The sequence below is a fragment of the Anarhichas minor genome, unplaced genomic scaffold (genome assembly GCF_050575085.1).
Source record: "Anarhichas minor isolate MPS153535 unplaced genomic scaffold, ASM5057508v1 ptg000024l, whole genome shotgun sequence".
Lineage (NCBI taxonomy): Eukaryota > Metazoa > Chordata > Actinopteri > Perciformes > Anarhichadidae > Anarhichas > Anarhichas minor.
The window spans coordinates 17,701,125-17,725,702 of record NW_027466470.1 but is presented as its reverse complement, the minus strand read 5'-3'; the positions used below and the strand labels follow the sequence as shown (position 1 = coordinate 17,725,702).

At 41.8% G+C, this 24,578-nt stretch overlaps 6 protein-coding genes across 8 annotated transcripts; 5 read left to right on the top strand and 1 right to left on the bottom strand.

The window, feature by feature from the left end:
* Nucleotides 1–1,260: 1,260 nt before the first annotated feature.
* On the top strand, nt 1,261–6,327 carry LOC142956361 (D-serine dehydratase). 3 transcript variants are annotated; one of them, XR_012956021.1, is made up of 10 exons: nt 1,261–1,466; nt 1,931–2,095; nt 3,147–3,276; nt 4,112–4,262; nt 4,371–4,551; nt 5,090–5,208; nt 5,311–5,437; nt 5,704–5,761; nt 5,843–5,948; nt 6,044–6,077. XR_012956021.1 is itself a non-coding variant. In XM_076097922.1 (10 exons), exons 2-10 carry the CDS (start codon nt 1,950–1,952, stop codon nt 6,131–6,133), a joined length of 1,113 nt encoding a protein of 370 aa, XP_075954037.1. In that variant the 5' UTR covers nt 1,261–1,466; nt 1,940–1,949; the 3' UTR covers nt 6,134–6,327. The 3 variants fall into 3 exon arrangements, 2 of the variants coding, with proteins under 2 accessions (XP_075954037.1, XP_075954036.1); XM_076097922.1 differs by having other exon boundaries at nt 1,940–2,095; nt 5,699–5,761; nt 6,044–6,327; XM_076097921.1 differs by having other exon boundaries at nt 5,699–5,761; nt 6,044–6,327.
* Nucleotides 6,328–6,983: 656 nt separating this feature from the next.
* Nucleotides 6,984–11,469, top strand: orc2 (origin recognition complex, subunit 2). Its single transcript, XM_076098309.1, has 16 exons — nt 6,984–7,109; nt 7,366–7,440; nt 7,625–7,780; nt 8,304–8,390; nt 8,477–8,566; nt 8,661–8,692; nt 8,847–8,904; nt 8,982–9,319; nt 9,407–9,516; nt 9,611–9,743; nt 9,903–9,999; nt 10,081–10,227; nt 10,439–10,610; nt 10,708–10,769; nt 10,865–10,983; nt 11,083–11,469. The coding sequence occupies exons 2-16, from the start codon at nt 7,371–7,373 to the stop codon at nt 11,164–11,166; spliced, it is 1,755 nt and encodes a 584-aa protein (XP_075954424.1). The 5' UTR covers nt 6,984–7,109; nt 7,366–7,370; the 3' UTR covers nt 11,167–11,469.
* cfap410 (cilia and flagella associated protein 410) lies at nt 11,467–13,447 on the bottom strand. The gene is made up of 7 exons (XM_076098310.1): nt 13,250–13,447; nt 13,096–13,114; nt 12,925–12,971; nt 12,570–12,799; nt 12,243–12,393; nt 12,043–12,142; nt 11,467–11,937 (listed from the first exon to the last, which is right to left on the bottom strand). Exons 1-7 carry the CDS (start codon nt 13,324–13,326, stop codon nt 11,773–11,775), a joined length of 789 nt encoding a protein of 262 aa, XP_075954425.1. The 5' UTR covers nt 13,327–13,447; the 3' UTR covers nt 11,467–11,772.
* A 227-nt stretch (nt 13,448–13,674) lies between these two features.
* Nucleotides 13,675–16,327, top strand: rpl37a (ribosomal protein L37a). Its single transcript, XM_076098391.1, has 4 exons — nt 13,675–13,737; nt 14,512–14,640; nt 14,823–14,905; nt 16,169–16,327. The coding sequence occupies exons 1-4, from the start codon at nt 13,735–13,737 to the stop codon at nt 16,230–16,232; spliced, it is 279 nt and encodes a 92-aa protein (XP_075954506.1). The 5' UTR covers nt 13,675–13,734; the 3' UTR covers nt 16,233–16,327.
* Nucleotides 16,328–18,883: 2,556 nt separating this feature from the next.
* Nucleotides 18,884–22,068, top strand: pecr (peroxisomal trans-2-enoyl-CoA reductase). Its single transcript, XM_076098077.1, has 8 exons — nt 18,884–19,441; nt 19,949–20,082; nt 20,182–20,347; nt 20,443–20,524; nt 20,600–20,696; nt 20,790–20,900; nt 21,382–21,493; nt 21,610–22,068. The coding sequence occupies exons 1-8, from the start codon at nt 19,330–19,332 to the stop codon at nt 21,690–21,692; spliced, it is 897 nt and encodes a 298-aa protein (XP_075954192.1). The 5' UTR covers nt 18,884–19,329; the 3' UTR covers nt 21,693–22,068.
* A 634-nt stretch (nt 22,069–22,702) lies between these two features.
* ndufb3 (NADH:ubiquinone oxidoreductase subunit B3) lies at nt 22,703–24,439 on the top strand. Its single transcript, XM_076098078.1, has 3 exons — nt 22,703–22,783; nt 23,991–24,119; nt 24,213–24,439. Exons 2-3 carry the CDS (start codon nt 23,992–23,994, stop codon nt 24,361–24,363), a joined length of 279 nt encoding a protein of 92 aa, XP_075954193.1. The 5' UTR covers nt 22,703–22,783; nt 23,991; the 3' UTR covers nt 24,364–24,439.
* The last annotated feature ends 139 nt before the right edge of the window (nt 24,440–24,578 follow it).

The following is a 24,578-nucleotide window of genomic DNA, read 5'->3' as shown; positions in this document are numbered from 1 at the left end:
CTGATTTTAGTAATGAAAAAAGGATAGAAAACGTCCATAACACCAACATACATCATGCAATTCATCCTTTTGGATATTTTTGTCCACTCCATGATAAAAAATATTTCTTTCCAAAATTATTTTGATCGCATAAGAGAAATTATCTCTTTGATCCATGACATCAAGGTGTTTGTGCATCTGGCTCCCTCTGCTGTACAGAGAAACACAAAGCAGACAATTCAGCAGTATTCAGACTACTGTCATTCATTACACAATTCTGATGATCTACACTACATTTTGGCGGCAATTGTTGTACTTTTACTGTATTACATTTATTTGACAGTTTCAGTTATTAGTTAATTTGCAGATTCCGGTTAATAATGCAAAACATAAAATATTATGTCAAATAAACTAATAAATGATGATGTATTATCATAGTTTAAGCTAAACAACAGTATATAAAGTAATTCAAATTAGCTCCACCTTTGCTGGATGCAACATTTTAGTGACGAACACATTATCACATAATAATCCAGTAATATGTTATTCTGACACGGGCCATTCTGCATGATGATCAGCGTTTACACTTGGTATAGTTCCTTTCACTTAATAATCGTCACTAATAACTAATAAAGACACATTAATCATCACTGTAGAGGTGTTGTCTCTCTGTAGTCTGTTACCTCTTTAACAAACTGTGTTCTGTTTATAAACGCAGAATCAATTTCTATCTGGCGGAATGCGTTTGACTTATTTATGAATTATTTGCATCTGTACTTATTGAAATTCAGATTGTGACGTCATTATTAAATAACCCAGAATAGTATTATGGTTTCTCTTGAACACTGTAATTAATTTATTAGGCTCAATGTTTCCGGTTAAATGTAAATTATATAACTCATCAAACCCGACACTCAGGAATGATCAGCCTCACGTGACTGAATGAAATGATGATAAATTATGTAAAAAGCTCCCTCTGACTTTAATTGTTTCCATAATAAAGTTATTGAGGGAATATCAGATCATGAAAAGACAAAACATTCTAATAAATGAAGAAAGTTGTTTGTGGTCGTTTTGTTGTTCAGACTACGATGAACATTTATTTAAACCAGATGTTGAATCAGAAACCTAATCAAATATAAACTAGAGTTTATTCTGTGATCTGTCTTCACTCTGGTGTTAAACTCAGTCAGTCAGTCCGATCGGCTGCAGCGTCCAATCACATAACTGATGAACAATGAGGGGGCGTGTCGGCCGTTAAAACACTTCCTGGAAGTCTGTTCTCGTGCGCCCTCGCTCATGGCTCCTCGGAGATCCCTCCTCGATCCTCGATCCTCGCTCCTCCGAGCTAAAGAAGAGCTTTGGGACGGCCGTCAATATAGCGGAGCAGAACAACTTCCTGTTCAAGAGAGGAGCGAGGAGCGAGGAAATGACAAATAAGAGACTTGGGATGTAGCCCTGGTATCTGCAAGAATCACTGCCGAGCGGTAAGTCATCCGTAGAGATAAAATTGTCTAGCTCCATGCATAGTCTACAATTAATATTCGTTAAGATGTATTGAATAATTAGTAAAAGGTCGATAGGTCGTGAGTGTAAAAGTGAAAGTAAAGGTTGTTTAAAAAAAAATAAAAAATCTCATGCTACAGATTTCAAAGTTCAAAGCTTCTCTACATTACGTAATGCTGTTGCAAAATTACACATTTGGGGAAAAAAGTACCCGTAGACTATGTGTGCTGTTGTGCTGGTAGATTATATATACTGTATATATATGCATACCATTAGTTTGTTTTTATAAGAATAGTGTCACTGTCACTAATTTATATGTTGAAGGTGGTCATGCACAAAAATTTAATTGCACGAGAAGTATGTGAACCTTGTGTGCGTGTGTGTGTGTGTGTGTGTGTGTGTGTGTGTGTGTGTGTGTGTGTGTGTGTGTGTGTGTGTGTGTTAGTTGTTCCAGTGCTGCCAGTATGGAGGGAGAGGCCCTCTCCACCCTGTGTACCCCGGCTCTGGTGGTGGATCTGGACAAAGTGAAGAGAAATGCAGAGAGGATGATTGAACGCTGTCAGAATTTGGGGGTCCAGCTTCGGCCACACATGAAGACGCACAAAACCCTGTATGAATATACAGACACAGAGAGACGCACTCACTCTATACATTCATACAAATCTGTCACACAGTTAATTTATTTAAATAGCACCAAATCACAACTAAAGTTATCTCATCATGACGCTTTTCATGTAGAGCAGGTCTAGATCATACTCTTTAATTTACGGAGAGCCAACATTCCCCCATGAGCAAGCATTTGGGCGATGGTGGCAAGGAAAAATTCCCCTTTAATAGGGAAGAAACCTCAAATAGAGCTGGGCTCTAGGTGGGCGGCCATCTGCCTTGACAGGTTGGGTTGAGAGAGAAAGTGACACAGAGATGCACAGCAACAGTGATAATAATAACAATAACAACTACAGAAATGATAGAAATATGATTAGTAATGACAATAATAGTAGCAGTGGGCATCAAGCAAAACCACGGCAACAAGAGCAGCCATGATCCAGGCGCAACTATGATTCATGGCAACCTGTGAGATGAGAATGGTCCGAGGCAAGCCGGAGCCAGTCCTAACTAGAAGCAATCTCACAGAGGAAAGTTTTAAGCCTGATCTTAAATGTGGAGAAGATGTCTGCCTCCCGTACTAAAAGTGGGAACTGGCTTCACAGGAGAGGTGCTTGATAGCTAAAAGCTCTGGCTCTCATGCTACTTTTGAAAACACTAGGAACCATAAGAAACAGAGCATGCTGGGAGCGTAGTGCTCTAGTGGGATGGCAGCGTACTAAGAGCTTTTTAAGATGAGGTGTTGCCTGACCATTTTGGGCTTTATAGGTGAGAAGAGTTTAAAATTCTATCATGGTTATTACAGTAAGCCAGTGGAGAGAAGCTAATATGGGAGAAACATCTCTTGTCCTAGTTCTTGTCAGTACACGTGCCACAGAATTATAGATCAACTGGAGAGTCTTAACAGACTTCTTGGAGCTGCCTGATAATAAGAAATTGACAAGTCCATCCTAGAAGTTACAAATGCCTGCACTATGTGCCTTATTTTTGCAATGTTACGTATTTTTAAGGGATATTGACATGGTCTGTGTCTGTGTAATTGTGTTCACGTCTAGTGAGTGTGCTGACATTTTGACGGGTGGATCACGGAGGTGCATTGTGGTTTCCACACTGGCAGAGGCCTGTCTCTATGCCGACCACGGATTTGATGACATCCTCTATGCATACTCTCTTCCCTTTGATAAGGTCCTCTCAACTCAAACTCACACGCTTACAAGTTTCATCCATTACATATATGTTTTGAATATCTAGTGCGTTTTGAAAATGTAATGTTTTGAATAATGTGAAAAGTGACAAAATATAATATAACGCTTTGACAGTGCCACAGGAGCAAAAGCGCTGGTCTAAATGTAAAAATGAATGTTGGCTTAATTCCATTTAGCTGCTGAATTCAGTTTTAGGGTCCTGGTATTCGCTGTACACTGTTACGCCTTTTCCTACTGCTTTCTCTACTCTGACGAGTCAAACTGTGTGTGCACAAAGGTGATGGAGGAGCTGCTCACAGCTGTATCTCAATAAAATAACTTGCAGGTGGTCATGAAACAGCTCCATGTAGATGTTGGAAAACAATAGATTTAATGACAAATGTAGGAAATAACATTTTGCTTTATTTATTTGAAAAAAGTCGCTAACTACAAATATACAGTAGTATTCTACTGTATGACATTTAATATGTACATACTTTATTTACTAGTATTATGTAGTATCAAATTGAGAAATAGCTTTCCTTTTTCACAACAGACATTACAGCAGCAAAAACACATGTGGGCTAATGTAATTAATTAATTAATTAATGACAGCTCTGTTGTATGGAAGTGTACCAGTGAGCCAGCATGCACAGTAGCTTGGCCCTGGAACATTAAGCATTAATGGTGATTGATTAATTTTCTAGCCCATCATGCCGGTCAGTGTAATTAACGTAAATCTGATATCATTACTTATAGCTTTTATATTTTTTAGGTCTCATCTCCCAACAATGCTCCAAATAATCCCCCTGACTTATGTCTGTGTGTGCTCATAGGTGGAGCGCTGTGCAGCACTGTCAGAGAGGCTGGATCTCTTCCAAGTTCTGCTGGATCATCCTCATGCTCTTGATCAGCTCAAAAAGAGACCACTGAAAGACGGTCGGCTGTGGCACGTCTGGCTCAAACTCGACTGTGGCAACGGGAGAGGTAAACATGCAGGGAAACCAGGACACAGCTCATCATCGGCTGCTGAAAGCGAAGTGCCTTGTTGATCTCCCGTTTGCCTGTTGATCTCCTGTTTGCTCTCTGCCGTAGCTGGTGTCCTGCACTCAGAAGCCGGGGCGCTCAGATTGGCTCTGGCCATCGCCGAGACGGCGGGCGTGGAGCTCACAGGAGTGTACGCTCACTGTGGGAACACCTATAACTGCAGAGGAGTGGAGCAGATACAGGCTGTCGCACAGGAAACCACCGACTTGACTCTGCAGTTAATGGAAAAGTATGTTTGTAAAAAAAAAAAAAAAGACAGTAAAATGCAAGTAGAGGCCAATTATGTCATATTTAACCTGCCACAGAGAATGATTATAATACAAGCAATGTTTTCTGAGGTACACATTTTTTTATGAATATAATTTGGTTTACTTTTGAATGGCATATACACGTGTACATGTTTTTGACGGTAATCATTTATAAGTTCTCTGCTTGACAAAAGTCTTGTTTTATGATTGTAGAAGAAAGTTCAGTTAATAAGAAAGAACATTAAACTTCTTATTTGTCAAAAATGTAGAATTGGATTAACACTACTTGAAAGTTTGCTTAATAACACTGTCAACCTTTTTCCAATTTCACATGCAGCTTGTTGCACTGCCCCCAAGCGACTTCAAATTTAAATGCAGATTTATGTTGTATTACCTATTGGCAGTTATCACATTAAGACGACAGCGCACCTACTCACATAATCTATTATATTTTGTTCCTATGAAACGCTGTCTTCATAGAATCATTCTGTAAACTTCTCTGGATTTGTTCTCTGGCAGACTGAAGGCTGCCGGCATCACCTGTAAGTCCAGCATTGGCTCCACCCCTTCCTGTAGTCACCCAGTCAAAGACATGGCGCAGCTCAGCGAGGTGCATCCTGGAAACTATGGCTTCTATGGTGTGTGTGTATGGATGTAGCTGTAGTTGTATAAGTGCACCATTTTGTTTATTTTTTCAGGCAGATGAATCCGGTTGTTTTTTTGTTGTGGCTGTCTTCCAGACGTGCAGCAGTCGGTGATTGGCTCGTGCAGTCTGGAGGATGTGGCTGTGAGGGTTTTGACGAGAGTCATCGGACACTGTCCTCACAGGAACCAGCTCCTGATTGACTGTGGATGGAGTGGACTCAGGTACCTTCATCAGTATTGTTTACCTGCTTACTGTTTTAAGCTGACATAATCCTTAGTGATGTATGATAGCATACTTAAATGACTCTAGGGGAAGGAGTCTGAGGGCAAAAATAATTGTTTTAATTAATTTCCTCTCAAATGACCAATGATGCTCCCCAACAGGAGCAGATACATTTAAGCAACACTAAATCACAGTGTTTATTCATCGTTGCAGCTGTCTATTGTTTTGATATTTCCTTTAAACCCATTTGCTGCTCTCAGTCTAGAAGGAGCCGGAATACTTCCCACTGGATATGCTGTGATTGAAGGACACCCGGACCTCAAGTAAAGTTATCTACTCCTGTCTCTCATCTTAATACAGTCTCATGTGTGACTGAAGTTCTGATGAAATATATTTCGCCCCAGGTTGTTATCTATGACCCAGGAGCACGGTAGAGTGGAGCCCATCTCAGGACCGCTGGACTACAGCAAATACCCCCTGGGCTCCCTGCTGACACTGATCCCCTACCATGTTAGTGCAGTTCAATGTGGAGCGTGTTTTATTGCTGTGTCAGCTTTATCGTGTCACTCGACTCTTGTTTGACCTGGTCTCTGTTCATTTTACAGTCGTGTGCCACTACGATGATGCATCCCGTGTACTATGTGCACTCTGAGGGCCGTCTGCTGGGGAAGTGGACACCAACACGCGGCTGGTGAACTAGCTGGCTCAATGAACACGGGTTGAAGGCATTCTCAGAGCAACTCGTAGATATATAGATAGATATAAGTGTAGAGGTTATAAAACTACTGATTAAGGAACACCTACTACTTTTGTTGACCAATTCTCCAAATGTTGTATTTGAAGGGTTTGAATAACAAAAAGCTTTTGGACTATGTTGTCGCCTCATCATTTCATCAAAGCCACCTAGCATTGTTTATGAAAGGAGTCAGTATTTGAATGTCAATATACTAAGACCAAGACAGCAGCAACAAAATGCCATTAGGCTGCTGTAAGTATGCGAGTACTCACTGGAGGCTGAAACACTAAACACAAATACTATGAAAAGCATGGGTTATGACTCTTGTCTATAATTAATGTAGCCTAGATTTGTCTGTTTTAACCTTCTGCTTTCAGGAGTGTTAATTTATTTTTGAATATCCATTATTTAGTTTTTTGCACGATCTTCAGTTTTGTATTGTCTCTAAATGTAATTACTGAAAAAGAGAAAGACACTTTGCTCAGATAAGCTTTTATGGACTAATTGTACAGTGACTAGCACAGCCTCTCTTGAATAATGGTGGTGGTTTATTTTTTTCTGACTAAATCAAATTACTATAAAGTTACTTCTACTTGTTTGATCTTGCACATTTCTAAAATAGGTGTCATAATGATAATATAATTCAAACTTTATTAACATTTATTATAAGTTTAATGCCAAATTACTATTATTGTTATTATTTCCAACAATCATAAAACTGTCTCAAACGCGAGGAGGTTGTGCTAAGTGCATCTTGGGAAATGTGGTTTTATTGAAGCTTACGTTCTGATTGGCCAGTATATGACCTTTCGCTTGTCACGTGGTTTAAAAACTTCAGGAGGATGGCGCGGAAAGTTGTCACGCCACACAGTGTTGCCTTCAGTTCATAAAAGTGTTGTTTACATTTTCCTCGGGCGACACTGACACATAATCTGGTAAGTTACCGTTAGTTAGACGCATCCGGTTACTGTTCCTCTTGTCCTTTAGACATTCAGTGCGCAGCCGCTGTCTGTTGATGCCGACTGTCCACAGGGAGACTAACTTAACGTTACTCCACACTGCACTGTCAGCTAACGTTGCGTTACCGTGCCCGATAGAGCCTAACTAAAGTAGCGTTTTAAGACCCCGCTGAGTAACGTTAGTTAGCTTTTAGCTAGCTGCTGTCACACTGTGCGTTGTATCTCCCTTTAGTCATCATGAGCGTGTTGGAGGTGAAGTTCATTGGTGATGGAGATGCTCTGGAGCACATCGTGGACAAACAGGAGGGTATGTGGACAACACACACTTAACTTCTCCTGCTTGGATGTTTGGGGTTACGAGCAGGTTCGCTGGCTACTCTGTCTCACTAACTGCCTGTCTGTCTCTCTGTCTCACTAACTGCCCGTCTGTCTCACTAACTGCCCGTCTGTCTCACTAACTGCCCGTCTGTCTCTCTGTGTATAACGTACAGGCGTGCAGAGCAGCAGTGGGTCTGTTCAGAAGATGGTAACGTTTAAGAGCCCAGCTGGGCGACGAGCCAAAGAGGATGCAGAACATGATGGGGATGAAAATGGAGTCCTTAATGAGCAGAACTATGTCCACGCTCTAGGAACAGACAATGCAGAAGGTGAGTTAAACAACTGCATGTACTTGAACACCTGTTGTGGGTAGTAAACCATGTCCAATTATTTTGCTCCAGCTGTCTTAATAGGGGTATATTTTATAGAACTGTTATTCAGCCTGCTGCTAAATGATGCAAAGCAATATCCAGCTGCCATTTAATATGCACTCGGTTATCCATTTCATTAGGTACACATAGCTATGCAGTGTAATCAACAGCCCTGCAATCCATCCTGTTGTTTGTGTTGAAACCATAGAGTTGCAACAGTGTTAGAGTTTGTTGTTGATGTGCTTCCTGTGAGGGTATATTGTTCACCCTGTTTACATCAACAAGTGTGGGCTGAATTTATCTACAGTATAGTAAAATATAATATTTTCACGACTGATCAATGTATAAACACACCAGCCCCTATTCCTCCTGTTACAGTCTGAATTAGGACAAGGCCGTTGTGTTAACTGCTGCTAATTATACACTAATGGTCCCTTCACGTGGTTACATCTCACTTACATACTTTCCCTTTGTTTTGCAGAAGATGAGGAGGGTATGTACAGAGTGGCGGGGTCCTCCATTTTCACTTTTCAGAAAGCCAAACGTGGACACAGCATGGCCCAGACTGGTAAGAGCCTTCGTCCTCTTCTGTTATGATTGGTAACTTGGTTTTCAGGATAGTACACACTGTATTTTTTAATTTTTTACAAATAGCAAGTGAATTGGCTCGGACTCCTGGGAAAAGCGTGAGCTTCAGCACGACCCCCAACATTGAACCTTCGACTCCCACCCGAACAGGCCGCAGTGAGTTCAGCACACTTCCCTTATTGTTTTCGTGTCCATCCTTTCCTGTGACCATTTGCATAGAACCAAGTGTATTCTGTCTCTCTCCGACTAGACCACAGAGGTGGAAGCAGGACGCCACAGAGGGTGAGACTAGAAGGGATTTGTTTTGCTCTCTTATATACATGACACGTCGGATCCAGCAACCTGTTTTTGATGATGTTGCCATATAAGCAGGTTGCTTTGCTGCAGTGTCAGAGATGTTGTTTTCTCAGTGTTACCTCTGCTTTTTGCATGACAGAGCAAGAAAGTTCAGTTTGTCTCCACGACACCCCACAGGCTCAGGAAGAGAATAACAAGTGAGTGTGACGATGGAGGTGGAATCTAGTTAATATGTAGAAAGTTAGACTTTTGCTAAGCTGTTTGATGCTCTCAGCTCCCAGCATGCGGTCAGACAGCGATAGTGAGCTGTCGCCCTCCGACTCTGAGGAGGAGGAGGAGGAGGAGGAGGAGGAGGAGGAGGAGGATGAAGATGTGATGGAGGAAGAGACGAAAGTAAAGAAAGAAGACAAGGAGAACTTGAAGACTCTAAGAACGCCCAGTAAAGGTTCCTCTGCAGCGCTCTACAAGACTCCTGCCAAGAAGAGCAAGACCACATCTGAAGCCCTCAATCAGCCCAGTATGGTTGAGGAGTATTTTGAAGCCCATGGCAATTCGAAGGTCTTGACATCAGACCGCACCCTGGAGCGTTTACACACCCCTAAGCTTGACAGGGTGAGTATATGACCGCCAGTAGTCCAAATGTATTCAATGAGCCGCGTTCCCGTGTCATTGAAGCGCTTCCTTATTTTCTGTTTGCAGGAGACTTTGGTCCAGCTTTTAGGAGGAAAACCGTCCTGCTGCTCCAAAGAGATCCAGCAGCTCAACAGCAAACACCGAAAGCACTTTAGCAAATGGATGTTACAGTTACAGTGAGTGTGGTTGGCACTTTCTTTATTGCGTGTCTTTTTCTTTTTGCGTGTGGTGTTTGAAATACAGAACGTGTCTCTGTGTTTGCGTGTGTAGGTTGGGATTCAGTGTGCTGGTCTACGGTTTGGGCAGCAAGAAATCTCTGCTGGAGGACTTCCGTGTGTCTCACCTGGCTCAGGAAATCCACCTCGTGGTCAACGGATTCTTCCCCTCCATTACTCTTAAATCAGTCAGTATACACAGAAGAATATCTTCCATATTAAAATGCTTTATTGGTACAGTCTATGTCAAGAATTCAACTGAAATGACCAAACCAATTTTGCATCCAGCCTTGTGTTATTGATAGTTCGGTTTTCTTTTTTCTTTTTCGTCTATGCTTTCATTGCAGATTTTAAATGCTCTGACATGTGAGGTTCTAGAGCATCAGGGAAGTTTCCGGACGCCCTCGGACCAGATCCGGTACATCGCTCAGACCCTTAAAGAGAGTGAGTGCGTCTTGTCAATTGTCTCCGTCTTAAGCTTGTGTTTGAATTCTGCGTTTTGACAATTGAAGCATGTCCTCGCAGGCCCAGATCTCCATGTGTACCTGCTGATCCATAATATAGATGGATCAATGCTGCGAGGAGACAAGACCCAGAGTGCACTGGGGCAGCTGGCATCCCTGCCCAACCTGCACATGGTGGCGTCTTTAGACCACATAAACGCTCCAATGGGTGGGTGTTTTTTGTGTGTGTGTGTGTGTGTGTGTGTGTGTGTGTGTGTGTGTGTGTGTGTGTGTGTGTGTGTGTGTGTGTGTGTGTGTGTGTGTGTGTGTGTGTGTGTGTGTGTGTGTGTGTGTGTGTGTGTGTGTGTGTGTGACTGTACTGCCATGTTGATCATATTGAAACGTATTCTTGTAGCTGACTCTTTCCTGTGTGTTTCCAGTGTGGGACCAGTTTAAGCAGAGCCAGTTTAACTGGTTGTGGTGGGAGTGTGTGACCTATCAGCACTACTCAGAGGAAACGTCGTACGAGAACTCGCTCCTGGTGCAGCAGACCGGCGCTCTCGCTCTCTCCTCCCTCACACACGTGCTGCGCAGCTTGACACCCAATGCAAGGTACCACATACACCTTGATATGATTAACTGTCAGAGCTTTTGAGTAATTCATGAATTACTTAAGGTCTACTTGGCTCTGTGTCCTTTCTTTTTGCAGAGGAATTTTCCAACTGTTGGTGAAATTCCAGCTGGAAAACAAAGATAACCCTTCATACACAGGTACACACACAACTTCTAAATGCTCCACAGGTCTTTCCCTAAAATTTGGGAATATTTGGTTGGTCATTGTCATATTTTCCTGTCACTGTGTGCAGGATTGTCATTCCAAGATTTCTACCAGCGTTGTCGAGAGGCGTTCTTGGTGAACTCTGACCTCACACTGAGGACTCAGCTGACTGAGTTCAGAGACCACAAACTGATACGGACACGCAAGGTGGGGTCCTGTTTCAGAATTACCGGCCCTCATTCAGTGTCATAACTATCTGCAGACTGCAGTGTCGGTCACTTAACATTTATTCCCATGATGCTCCAGGGTGCTGACGGAGTGGAGTACTTAGTCGTTGCCGTGGACGCGGGCACGTTGATGGATTTCCTGGAGAACGAAGAGGCCGACTGAGAAGAAAAGGCTGACTTGTATCGTGTGTAGTTCATCCACTGACTTAACCAGTTAGGGTTAATGGTTGAAGGTTGAATCGGTCACTGATAGAAAGGCCCGGTTACATCTGATCTACATAAGACGTGAGCCCGGCTCACAGGCTCTGCACACTTTTGAATGGTTTGAATCAAATTATTGGTGAAATGTTTTCACTTGTCAGAAATTCCCCATCATAGCTCTGTGACATTCACATCTTGTGTTTTGATGTATACATGTTTTAATCTAACACCTGTGTAATTAAAATCAACACTGAAGAGTAAATAAGTTATTGCAATTTCATCTCTTTACTTACAGAAATAGATTTACATAAAGCAAAACGTACATTCTTTAGTTTGTACAAGGCAGGTAGGCATGCTGCTATGAAAAAAAAAAAAAAGAAGAAAGCCAGAGAAGTTCTTGAGTACTCCTCCACATGTGAAAACTGTAACAAAAGTGAGAGCGGTCAGTGAAGCTACATCACATGCCATGCATATTGCAATTGGAAGGTAACGGGTAAAAAAGTAAAAGGGGTGTTTTGGAAACGGGATCTAGAGATGTTGGGCCCTGAGTGCGTGCCATGATAATGCTTCAGTGTTGGATGTCAGCAGTTTTCTGTGTCTGCAGTGAATCTGTTAGCATTTCTGAGTCCAGCGTGTAAGTCTGGAGTCTGTTTTGGGTAGCTGTGTACACGATGTGAAGCTCCTCTTCATCCAAGTCCTTCAGCAGCAGCAGAACTGCATCGACAATGTGCGTCTGAAAAATACAATTGAGATTAACAAACAACGAAATATTCCACATTTTTAAGTTTACTCCAACTTTCTGAGTTCTAGGAAGCAACGTTCAGATATAAGAGGGTACCTTTTTCATTGATTGTTTGTTTTCTCTGGTTGATGGAGAAGAAAGAGAGGGGAACTTGTCTCTGGAGAGGAGTTTCATCCCCAACTCCTCTCTGATTTTGCTAAAATCAAGATGGAAACGTTTTGTTCTTAATGTCTCCATTACATTGAGATTAATTTCAGCCAATGCATGTTCTACCCTCTTTAATCCACAAGGCTTACTTGGTCTCCTCCATGTTGTAGTTAAGAGGGTCATTCTCCGTCTCTGCATCTGGCAGTCCGTTGGTGGAGAGCTGGTTTTGGACACTGTCTGGGGGGGTGCTGAGCTCTTCTCCCTCCATGAGAGCAAGTGCAAGCTCATCCTCAGTCACTACTGCAAACACATAAAACACTAAACTCTTTATTACAATCATTTCCAATCCCATCACAGATATAATCTCTCAGGTCATACCAAAGCTATGCAGAGTCAAAACAATCATTTGAATGTCTCTTCCAATTGTGGGCGCAAATAATTTCTCATACAGTCACACACACGCTCCGCACACTCGCCTTGGTTGTCGAGCTTCTGGAGGCGAGGCAGGCAGCGCAGTACAGTGAGGCGATACTGGCTGGAGTCGGTTCCACAACAGGGGTTCTCAGCCAGCCAGAGCACCCTGAGACGAGTCAACGGACGCAGATGCGAGAGCTCAGAGAGTGAGGGGATCTGGTTCCTCCTCAGGTAGAGCTCACATAGAGACAGACAGCCAGCCAGAGGAGAGAGAGACGAGATGCTGTTGACACTACAGAGGAAAAGGGAGAACACCACAGCCAGGATTCATTGATCATCTCAAATGATCAGGTACAAATGTAAGTGTCACATGTGAATGTTGACAAAGAGAGACACAGCTAATTTAAATAGACCAACCTAAGTGTCAGCACCTCAATGTTGGCCATTTGGGAGAAGATAGAAATCTGGAAAGACAAGAGTGTAAGGGAACACTTATATTATTATTATTAAAAATAATACACAGTAACAAAGTCAATTTGAGCATGATGTGTCAAACCAAATAGTGCTGTCCATTAACTGACTACTCACATCAGTCAGGTTGCATCCCCTGCAAAAAAGAAGAAATACGTCATCACAAATGCGATGTATGTAAAACAAGCTGTGCCTGTCAACCTCAGCCATCAACATGTAACGTAAAAACAAACGTGACTGGTAAATGTTAAGCTAAAATGTCAACACTTACCAGCAGTTCAATTTCTTCACGCTTTCCAGGTCGGAGGCCTTAGCCTTCGCGAGAACCTGTTTCCGTGTTAGCTTCATAGCATAACAACTAACATAGCTGTCAAGAAGGAATCATTTAATGCACTATATGTTCACAAACACCAAAGTCCCCATTGTGACATGCTAAGCGGACAAACATTTCAATTCAGCAACAAGGATGTCGTTTCCACCACATGAATACGCATGCGCGTGTCCACTGACGCGTCCTTAGTTACAGCCGTTTCCTTTTTCATTATTGCGTACGTTTTTTTGAAAATATTTAACAGTAATACTTCTACTTTGCAAGATTCCGTAGTATTTTATACGATTTACAAGAGTAGTTTTATTTTCATGTAGTACTATCAAAGCAGTCAAAACTCAAAGTCCCACAATGCAGCGTAATCGACAGAGTAAATCGCGCATGCGCGCTGAGCAATCCCTCTTTGGACCTACGTCTCCACTGAAACCATGGTGAGCCCAAAATGTCCCCTTTGAAATCCGTCTCAATCTAACAATTCCTGTGGTCTAAATAATATAATCACACATTGTGAGGCTCTGTGATGTCCTTGTTGATCAGAGACGACCATTATTTGTGTCTGTTTGGGGACTGTTTCAACGGATAAAACGATGTTTTCATGTCCCAGTGAGGCAGAAATGGCTGACACCATTGCTACAAGTTGCTCACTGAGTCCGGGTACTAGGCGGCTAGTCATAGTAGCTTGCTGTGGGCCGCTAAATTCTATATTCCGTGCAAGTGTAGAAGGCCTGCGGTTTTACAGTAAAATAAAATGACTTGATTCATGTCGCGCTATAGTTTGTCGTCTCCAAACCTGGACCAGTGTTGAATTGGTGTACACTGTAAAGTTAGCTAACGTTCAGTGGCTCGCTTGATCAGAGGAAGCTAATGGATGCTAACATTAGCTGGTTAAAGCCGGTTACACCACTGGTGACACAATCTTATTCAACCTGGTTCCATTGATTTTATAGTTAAGTTGAGTTAAACGTGTGTTGAATACTTGCAGTGACATGTGTTCCCCGATACATTCGGTTTGCAACATGACCGGCTCTGTGTGTATGGGGTTAGAATATGCTCCGTTTATCACTAGTAACTGAACTATACTTTAATTTAATTTAGTGGCAAACGTGTTGGTTGTTATAAACACGTTCATCAGAAGCGTTGACTGCTTGTTCGCCACCAATAAAGTCTGATTTTTTTAAATCTTATTGTGTGTTTTATGTTCACAGGCCAAGCGTACCAAGAAGGTGGGGATCGTTGGTAAATATGGCACGCGTTATGGCGCGTCGCTGAGGAAGATGGTGAAGAAGATTGAAATCTCCCAGCACGCTAAATACACCTGCTCTTTCTGTGGCAAGGTAAGTGCGACCCTGACTCGTTCACGACCTTATTCAGAAAGCAGTGTGCCTATTGATGTGACGGTACAATGCTTAAAACAAATGGCACAGGTTTTTATACCCATATGTTTGGATGTTTTATCAGGAATAAATTACAAGATGTTGTTTTGTAACTTATTATTGTATTCAATTTGCATTGACAGACCAAGATGAAGAGGAGGGCCGTTGGTATCTGGCACTGTGGGTCCTGCAGGAAGACGGTGGCTGGAGGCGCCTGGACTTACAAGTAGGCTTCTTTTTGCTTTGCTGCAATTCTACCATCCAGCTAAACAGTTGTTGTTCACCTAGAAGGCTGGATGTCACTTAATGTGTCGATATTATGCAAAGCTCCAATACTTATTTGTGGTCTAAATATTATATCTGTCAGTGATTAGCCAGTTTGTGCAATAAATAGGCTACCTGTTCAGAGCAAGATGTTATGGAAACAGTATATAATACATCTGTTTGCAGAGGGGTTGGTCAGTATTGATTGATGCCCATTAATGATGCTGTGATTTGGCATTGGAAGGGGCACTGCCCAATCACCGTTCATCATACCAAAATATCAATCTCACAGCTAGACTGTAGCTTGTAAACTCTTTGAGATTTAGCATACATATAAAACCATTTACTCACCCGCTCAGATTGTCTCATTCAGTGAACGTTACCAACATAGTAACTTCCCTGTTTTGTGAAATATGAATCATGATCCAGCAGCTACATACTATATTTCTCCCCTCACATTTTGTTTGAACATTTTTTTTTTTCCCAGAACAGCTGACTCATTCTTCAATTATACATTGGATCTTAGTTGATGACAGTCTAGGAGATCACATTAGTCCAATTAGATGTATGGAGGATTCATTTTGACATGTCAACAAAGAGATTCATGAATAAGCCAATGGAAATCTTAATTGAAGTAAAAAGCATGGCTTTGTCAGACACGAGCATTAAAAAAAGTATTGGATGGCTGTGTCAACCTACCACAAAATGTCTAAAATCAACATTACATTGAATGCCATCAGTGAACCACAAAGCAACTCTTAAGTGCTCTCAAATGAAGTATGGCAGCTTCTTGCTGATGTATTTTAGAGGTTATCTGGACAGCTTTTTTCATTAATATTGAATACTGTTCATTGAATCCTTGAATTTAAGGCAGCACGAAGAGGGCATAAGTAGAATAATTTTTGGCATGCCCTTGACTAAAATGTCAATAGATTAAAGAGTTTAATATTTGAAAAAACTACCACAATTCAAAATTAAACTTTTACCACAAATACACATCGCTTTATTTTATTGTCATGCAAATGGTCAATTACCAACAGCACCTGCATGAATAATAGTGAATTTGTTCGCTTAAGATGAGCAACACCAAGGTCTTTCTTCAGTTTTATGTTTTCTAAATAAAGGAAAGACTAACTTGAAAAAACAAGGGATGGGTATCTGTGACTGGACTTTTGGGAATATCAATATGAATTCACAAAGTAATATTTTTGTTTGTCTTTTTCAGCACAACCTCCGCTGTCACAGTCAAGTCTGCGATCAGGAGGCTGAAGGAGTTGAAGGACCAGTAAACCAGTGACTCACTGGTGAATTTGGGACTTTTTCTATAATTTAACCGACCTGGACTTGGCCTCAACATCGACAAATAAATCTGTCTGGAGCGGAATTCTTTGTCTTTGTTTGTCTTTTATAATGGAACAGGGAAATCAAAACTTGTGCGCCAAGTACAAGAAGATGCTTTACCGAACCTGCATGAGTGAGAAAGTTCAAGGTAGTGTGCCAATAAAGTTGCACCATCAAAAAGCGATACAACCAGTGTTCATAAAAATTACTGTTGGCCTCTGTAGCTGGTGGATTCTAAAGTTTACCAGCAATTTAATAGATTACAGCTGGTTTTTTTGAGTGAGTGAAGCAAATCTAGCAGCAACTTGCACCTTCTATCAGCATTTGGCCGGTGGCTGCTGCCATGAACTCTGGGTACAGATTTCCTAGTAAATTTGCTTTCACTGGTGCCACTTGGCAGTAAACACCTGCACAGTTTTTCTGATGAAATCCACAGATTTATGGCCGTTGTCACTCTGATACAGGAGTTAGAAATCTGCTGGATTATAACCTGTGGACCACTGAATTCAAGCCTTTGCTTTTCAATCCAGCGCTTTGCCACAGAGCCCTCTGCCTGTTTGAATCCACAGCAAATTAAAGACTACTGCTGACTCTGGATCAGAGGGTCAATATATCTTAATGGATCAACAAGGAAACAAAAAGTTAGTTAAGTGGAACTATTAAAGGTCATATGAAAAATACTTGAGCAGAACTTAAATGTTTAATATAGACTTCTTTTACCTGCAGATATTTAGACACTTCAGCAATATCTTCCCTCTGGTGTAGTAGAGTAACGCTTCAATGTCCGTGAGGTGCAATTGTGATTTCAGTCAGTAGTCAACAACAAACCTAAAATCCACCAATACAATATATACATGATTACACAACAAATAGGACAGGTTAGTGCCAAAGTCGCTCTTAAGTTGAGCAGAAGTTGAAACCTTTTCACTGAATGTATGGTGCTTGTGGATGTCCTGCAGTGGTCGATCAGAATGTCTGGTGAAAAAGGTTTATTACTGGTACTATACAGGATCAGCATCAATTGTGCTGTAAATACAGGTGCTGGTCATATAATTAGAATATCATCAAAAAGTTGATTTATTTAACTAATTCCATTCAAAAAGTGAAACTTGTCGATTATATTCATTCATTACACACAGACTGATATATTTCAAATGTTTATTTATTTTAATTTTGATTATAACTGACAACTAAGGAAAATCCCAAATTCAGTATCTCAGAAAATTAGAATATTGTGAAAAGGTTCAATATTGAAGATACCCGGTGCCACACTCTAATCAGCTAATTAACTCAAAACACCTGCAAAGGCCTTTAAATGGTCTCTCAGTCTAGTTCTGTAGGCTACACAATCATGGGGAAGACTGCTGACTTGACAGTTGTCCAAAAGACGACCATTGACACCTTGCACAAGGAGGGCAAGACACAAAAGGTCATTGCAAAAGAGGCTGGCTGTTCACAGAGCTCTGTGTCCAAGCACACTAATAGAGAGGCGAAGGGAAGGAAAAGATGTGGTAGAAAAAAGTGTACAAGCAATAGGGATAACCGCACCCTGGAGAGGATTGTGAAACAAAACCGATTCAAAAATGTGGGGGAGATTCAGAAAGAGTGGACTGCAGCTGGAGTCAGTGCTTCAAGAACCACTACGCACAGACGTATGCAAGACATGGGTTTCAGCTGTCGCATTCCTTGTGTCAAGCCACTCTTGAACAACAGACAGCGTCAGAAGCGTCTCGCCTGGGCTAAAGACAAAAAGGACTGGACTGCTGCTGAGTGGTCCAAAGTTATGTTCTCTGATGAAAGTCAATTTTGCATTTCCTTTGGAAATCAGGGTCCCAGAGTCTGGAGGAAGAGAGGAGAGACACACAATCCACGTTGCTTGAGGTCCAGTGTAAAGTTTCCACAGTCAGTGATGGTTTGGGGTGCCATGTCATCTGCTGGTGTTGGTCCACTGTGTTTTCCGAGGTCCAAGGTCAACGCAGCCGTATACCAGGAAGTTTTAGAGCGCTTCATGCTTCCTGCTGCTGACCAACTTTATGGAGATGCAGATTTCATTTTCCAACAGGACTTGGCACCTGCACACAGTGCCAGAGCAACCAGTACCTGGTTTAAGGACCATTTTATCCCTGTTCTTAATTGGCCAGCAAACTCGCCTGACCTTAACCCCATAGAAAATCTATGGGATATTGTGAAGCGGATGATGCGAAATGCCAGACCCAACAATGCAGAAGAGCTGAAGGCCACTATCAGAGCAACCTGGGCTCTCATAACACCTGAGCAGTGCCACAGACTGATCGACTCCATGCCACGCCGCATTGCTGCAGTAATTCAGGCAAAAGGAGCCCCAACTAAGTATTGAGTGCTGTACATGCTCATACTTTTCATGTTCATACTTTTCAGTTGGCCAAGATTTCTAAAAATCCTTTCTTTGTATTGGTCTTAAGTAATATTCTAATTTTCTGAGATACTGAATTTGGGATTTTCCTTAGTTGTCAGTTATAATCATCAAAATTAAAAGAAATAAACATTTGAAATATATCAGTCAGTGTGTAATGAATGAATATAATAGTTTCACTTTTTGAATGGAATTAGTGAAATAAATCAACTTTTTGATGATATTCTAATTATATGACCAGCACCTGTATAACAGTGGATTGTATATACTGTCACTTTGATTGCAACTAAGATAAACCGTTTTTTTGTGGTCATTTCTAAATCTTTATTGATCTTCAGCACAGGTGTGAATAGACATAACTACAAATTAGCACACACAACCAATACAAAATTTAATTGAAATAGATCGACTAAAAAACAACTTGGAAACTATTTGAATTTGAATATATAGAATTTAAAATGATTGTCGAAATAAATGACGGATTGCCATCTGACCAATTTAGGATGAACTACGAAGAAAACAGTTAACGCTCCATTCCTGAAGATGGCAGCATTGAAACACCAGAGATATCTACTTCCGTGAAACGTCCAGCAGGGGGCGTGGTGTCGCCCTTTTCCCTCGGTGCTTTTCCTCAGTAGAGCTAAGAAACAAGTATGGCGGTGTCCAGTGTTTTCAGACCGGGGCTGTTTAACCAGAAAGTTGCAATAGTAACGGGTGGCGGGACCGGTATCGGTAAAGCCATCTCTGCAGAGCTGCTGGAGCTGGGTGAGTGACGCGGTGTTCAGGCTCACGAGACATATTTGAAGAGAACAGCAGCTGAATGACAACACGAGCCAGCTAGGTGAACTTCGACACAGATAGAGGAAGGCATGGCTGACTGTCAGACCAGCCAAGGCTTTGAAACTGTGTGAACACTGTGGAGGCACGATATTTGGTAACAACTGTCTGTGTATGTTAAAGGTATGATTTAAAAAAAAAAAAAAAAAAAAAAAAGGTTTACAGTAAGTGTCAATATAGCAGAAATATCCTGGGACACAGAACTGGTCAAGTTTGTCATGGCTGAATAAATACCGAATAATACCGTTCATGTGTTGGCCTGACACGGCAATAAATAAAGTGTCAATGGTGAGAAAGGTTTCCTCACAATGACATTCAGTGGCACTCCATATATTTTAAAAATAATCACACAAGACCAAGTATTCTCTGACTTGTGGTGACCTCATTCCAAATAATCACATCACATAACCAAATGGCTAACTGTTTTGTCTCCAGGTTGCAGCGTGGTGATCTCCAGTAGAAAGGCGGAGAGGTTGGAGGCGGCTGCTCAGGAGATGAGACAAAACATCCCTGCCTCCAGCCCGGCGAGTGTCACTCCTCTACCATGTAACATCCGAAACGAGGACGAGGTGGGCCTGCTCCATAGACTGTGTATAAGAGGCCTGCGCACACCTTCGGCCTCTGGAACTGCTCCATGTTGATGTTTTGATCCCCCCCCCCTGTCGCAGGTGAAGGAGCTTGTGTCATCGGTGCTGAAGCGGTACGGCAGGATAGACTTTCTGGTGAACAATGGAGGAGGTCAGTTCAGCAGCCCAGCGGAACACATGTCCTCCAAAGGCTGGAAAGCCGTGATAGACACCAACCTGACCGGAACCTTCCACTGCTGCCAGGAGGGTAAGAAGCAGACGGCTAACGCTGGCTCAGTGTGTGTGTGTCTGTGTTTTCGTTAAAGCTCTCCGTGTGACTGTGCTGCTGCTCTGTCCACACAGTCTACGCCGCGTGGATGAAACGGCACGGAGGTGTGATCGTCAACATCATCGCTGACATGTGGAAGGGCTTCCCAGGCATGGCGTAAGCAGCGCCGCCCACCAAGTTCACACACACCAATATACAACTGGCACACTCAATGTCTCTTCTCCCCGACAGCCACACAGGGGCAGCGAGGGCAGCGGTGGACAACTTAACGAAGAGTCTGGCCATCGAGTGGGCGGCCGCAGGGGTCAGAGTGAACGCTGTTGCACCCGTGAGTACAGGTCACGAGTTAACGCAGTGCAAGTGTGAGAAGGTCTTTTTAATTATGCAGTCATGTCAAATCTGTGCATTTATCTGGTTCCAGGGTACAATCTTTTCCAAGACTGCGATGGAGAACTACAAGGAGCTTGGACCAAATCTTTTCAAGATGTCTGTTCCATTTAGCCCTGCGAAGAGGCTGGGAGTACCAGAGGAGGTGTGTAACTATGAATACAATACACCGAGGAAAGGCGATCATGAAACTCAGAGCAGATGTACGACACTAAATACACCATAGTAGCATCTTCAATTATCAATGTCACAGCATCTGTTTATTTCAGAAAAATCACCTGCTTAATTGTCTAATTGATATTCGCCACAACGGGAAGTCAAACTGAACTGTTACTCTCTGTATTTCAGAAAACATCCTGTGAGACATATAACAGGACAATTACATATTAGTGTTACCTTTAGACAACAAAGTCACGTATCGAAACACGAGTGATAAAGAAACGGTCGTGTTCTTGGAAGTCAGGCCACGTAACGCAGTGAGATGGTGGGCCCTTTAAATAGAAAATACTAATGGTTCACATGTGGTCATTGAGAGCAATAGATGCAGAGTGTGTGCTCTGTGTCTGGCTTTGTTGCAGTGTCAACGACTGCAGTGATTTCTTCTAAAATTGTGCTTCGCTGTTCAGATCTCATCAGCAGTGTGTTTCCTGCTCTCTCCTGCTGCCTCCTACGTCTCCGGAGCCACCCTGAGGGTTGATGCAGGACAGAGTCTGTACCACTCCATGTGGGAGATCCCCAGTACGTTCATCTCGCTAAAGCATCCAGACTTCTGTCTTTACGGTATATACTGTATATACTATACAGCATACTACGTAGGATACTAAAGAATAAGTGCTTTGTGTGTTCTTCTCCAGACCACAGCGCATGGCCGGAGGCTCCAGAGGGGGAGAACCTCGACGCTCTGAAGGACCTGCTCAACCCAAAAAGCAAACTCTAATTCACTTTTATGACATATTCTGAGCCCAGAGCATAGACACACACACACACACACACACACACACACTTGTGTCACACTTGGCCAGCAAGCATCATGGACATTGAGCTCTGGAGGCATCACAAGCACTGTCAAAGAAACAAGACACCACAGCGGCCTGTTTATAAGACTGTGTGATTTATTATTGCAGGTCATGTACATAATTGTATGTAATTATTAGCAACACGAGTGTCTGATTTCTTGAATAATGAGTTGTGTCTGTTAAACAACTGTTGAAATGTATGTAGAAATGCATTTGTAAGTTATGTAAATTAACATGTGTCTTTTAACAGAACAAATGACCATAAAAAGAGCAACAATAAAGGAAAAAGGCAATCTTGTTGTTGTAATTTGCACTGATTTAGTGTCTCTGAGGCTGTTTCAAAGTCGGGAGCAACAATGTCGAAAGCAAGATCACCTTTAATTTTTAACCTGCACCTTGGACTAGGCTGCTACGGTGACGAAATTGGAAAGCAACTCTTTTTGTTTTTTTACAGGTTCCTCATACCCTTTGATGTACAGTTATATTCAGTAGTTGTTGCTTTAATATCTTTATGTAACATGCTTCCATTTATTTATCATATTTAAGGGAAAATAGTAACATTAGTAAAGCTTTAGTTATTGAAATTAAAAATCTTTGGAGAATAAAATACAACCTAAGTATTGTTGTCAAGTATTCATATTAGGTTGGCCTTTAGTGACCCCTGAACAGTAATGAATATGTAGAGTAAACATTCATTAGAATTGTATGCTATGCAGAGTTATGTTGTATTTTATGTTGTAATGCTGAAACAACTACTGCCTTCACAGTTCACAAATGCCCAAACGGATATTACAACAATAAATAAACGCATAGTTGTACTCCATGCATAAAAGTGCTGCACTGCTCATATAATGGTTTGCACCATAGACTGTAAGTTTGCACAAAACGCCTTCTCATTTAAATAGACGCTCTGGTGTTTTGTCCCAAATGCTGTGCCGTAGTGTTACCGTAAGACAACGTTAACTGTCGCAAACATTTAGTCCAATAACAGAGGTCACAACAAACCACTCAGGTACAGTGTTTTTCTTTTAGATACAATTTTATATTGTTGTCGAATCTTTTGTTGCTCTTTCCCGGTGGGTGACAAAACTATCTTAACACATAATGAAGGTGTAGATAATGCGTCTTAGAACAAATGCTGCAGTTGTATCTGTCCAGCGAGCTAGCTTAGCTAGCTATCGTAATGCTAGCTGAGGAAACGCTGTCTACCGTCGCTCCACAGCGGTTTGACTACACTTTGACTTTATCAATATTTAGATTCATTTAGTACGAAGGGATCCTTTATTTCAGGTAACGTTATGTAACTTAGGTTCGCTTAGTAATCAATGACAGTGAATGGATTAAGATAGCCAGCCATTCATAACGTAACCGTAAGGCATATTTAATGACGTGTAACACCTGTGAGCAGGTTTAATGTCAGCAGGGCAGCGACGAGTTGCTTCTTTAGGTATTTATTATAAAAGTACACAAACGTTAATGGTTCAAATAAGGTGTTGTGTTGTGTTGTAGAATACTTTGATTTGTTTTAGTCTAGGAACTAAGATTTAGGGCCAACTTGTGAATAGTTATGCGTCCTGAGAAACCAAAAATACCAGGAACATGTGTTTAGAAATTTTAAAGTGGACTGAGATGTTACAATATACAGCAGCCATGTACATTAACTTCCATAAGGACAGGAACCAAATACCTCCACCTCACTGTATAACCAGAGACATAGGTTTTCATGTCTCTGCTTATACAATAAACATCACAATGTATTTGAGCATATTTATCCTTGCATGTTTATGTCTGAGCTTGTTTGCGCAGATGATAACATTTGCATAGCAGAAATAAGCTGCAGCTTTGGCCAAAATGAACACTTGGCACTTTGATCACCAAAACAAGATTCTGATGACATGTCCACAACCCTTTACACCAAAAGAAATCTGAAGCAATTTCCAAGTTACATGTTCATTTCTACACACAAAGAAAAATAGAAACCAAAGAGTAAGCTGTTATCACTTGTACATCAGAGGCAAATATTTTTCCTCCTGGATTGAAGAGACTTTGTGCAATATGGACATAATATGTATAATAATATTTTCACTTTATTTTAACCCTGAGGAAAATTTAGTCTCTTTATTTTTTGACACACAGCTGTAGATTTCTCAAATTTAAAACAAAAATTACAGTAAGAGGAAGGTTGTTGTGTATAATCGTATATCTGAATCTGTTTTCAGCATGGGAGGTGACCACGGCCACAACAAGATGTCCATGCCGGACTGGCGGCAGTGGAAGGTGGAGGGAACACCACTGGAGTTCACAAAGCAGAGACTGGCAGCCAGGGGCCTCAAGGATCCGTGGGCGCGGTCAGTATCTCTACCTACATGAGATATCATTGATGTTTAAGTCATTCTCATTCCTGACCCTGCTCCCTATCTTTCTCTCTTGTCCCTCTGCAGCAACGAGGCTTGGAGATACTCTGGTGGCTTCGCTCGCGCTGTGACTCTGTCTGATGTGCTGCTGAGAGGATTCAAGTGGGGCTTTGCAGCCTTTACTGTGGCTCTGGCTGTCGAGTACGCCCTGTTCCCACCCAAGAAGGGCGGCCACTAATGCTCCTCATTGTCCCTCAAGCCCCAGAGTCTGGAGTCTAATAGTATTTTCTGTTTATTAAATGTTTTTGTGATCACCCCATGGTTTCCCTTATTCTTCGTACACCCTTTCACATCTTTAAACCACAACCGACTTAACTTTGCATTCATATTTTAACGACAACGATTGGTTTTTAATCTCACTTGACATACAGTGTTATTGCTGAGACGAAGGTT

Excerpts from the sequence above, each read along its gene's own strand:
- pecr (XM_076098077.1), top strand. The coding sequence starts at position 19,330 with ATGGCGGTGTCCAGTGTTTTCAGACCGGGGCTGTTTAACCAGAAAGTT. Across the intron at positions 20,697-20,789 it reads GAGTGAACGCTGTTGCACCC|GGTACAATCTTTTCCAAGAC; the intron begins GTGAGTACAGGT and ends ATCTGGTTCCAG. Across the intron at positions 21,494-21,609 it reads CTCCATGTGGGAGATCCCCA|ACCACAGCGCATGGCCGGAG; the intron begins GTACGTTCATCT and ends GTTCTTCTCCAG.
- ndufb3 (XM_076098078.1), top strand. The coding sequence starts at position 23,992 with ATGGGAGGTGACCACGGCCACAACAAGATGTCCATGCCGGACTGGCGG. Across the intron at positions 24,120-24,212 it reads CTCAAGGATCCGTGGGCGCG|CAACGAGGCTTGGAGATACT; the intron begins GTCAGTATCTCT and ends GTCCCTCTGCAG.
- cfap410 (XM_076098310.1), bottom strand. The coding sequence starts at position 13,326 with ATGAAGCTAACACGGAAACAGGTTCTCGCGAAGGCTAAGGCCTCCGAC. Across the intron at positions 12,143-12,242 it reads TACAACATGGAGGAGACCAA|CAAAATCAGAGAGGAGTTGG; the intron begins GTAAGCCTTGTG and ends TCTTGATTTTAG. Across the intron at positions 11,938-12,042 it reads ACAAACAATCAATGAAAAAG|ACGCACATTGTCGATGCAGT; the intron begins GTACCCTCTTAT and ends TGTATTTTTCAG.
- rpl37a (XM_076098391.1), top strand. Across the intron at positions 14,641-14,822 it reads CCTGCTCTTTCTGTGGCAAG|ACCAAGATGAAGAGGAGGGC; the intron begins GTAAGTGCGACC and ends TTGCATTGACAG. Across the intron at positions 14,906-16,168 it reads GGAGGCGCCTGGACTTACAA|CACAACCTCCGCTGTCACAG; the intron begins GTAGGCTTCTTT and ends TGTCTTTTTCAG.
- LOC142956361 (XM_076097922.1), top strand. The coding sequence starts at position 1,950 with ATGGAGGGAGAGGCCCTCTCCACCCTGTGTACCCCGGCTCTGGTGGTG. Across the intron at positions 3,277-4,111 it reads ACTCTCTTCCCTTTGATAAG|GTGGAGCGCTGTGCAGCACT; the intron begins GTCCTCTCAACT and ends GTGTGCTCATAG. Across the intron at positions 5,438-5,698 it reads TGTGGATGGAGTGGACTCAG|TCTAGAAGGAGCCGGAATAC; the intron begins GTACCTTCATCA and ends TGCTGCTCTCAG.
- orc2 (XM_076098309.1), top strand. The coding sequence starts at position 7,371 with ATGAGCGTGTTGGAGGTGAAGTTCATTGGTGATGGAGATGCTCTGGAG. Across the intron at positions 7,781-8,303 it reads AGGAACAGACAATGCAGAAG|AAGATGAGGAGGGTATGTAC; the intron begins GTGAGTTAAACA and ends TTTGTTTTGCAG. Across the intron at positions 10,228-10,438 it reads CCACATAAACGCTCCAATGG|TGTGGGACCAGTTTAAGCAG; the intron begins GTGGGTGTTTTT and ends GTGTGTTTCCAG.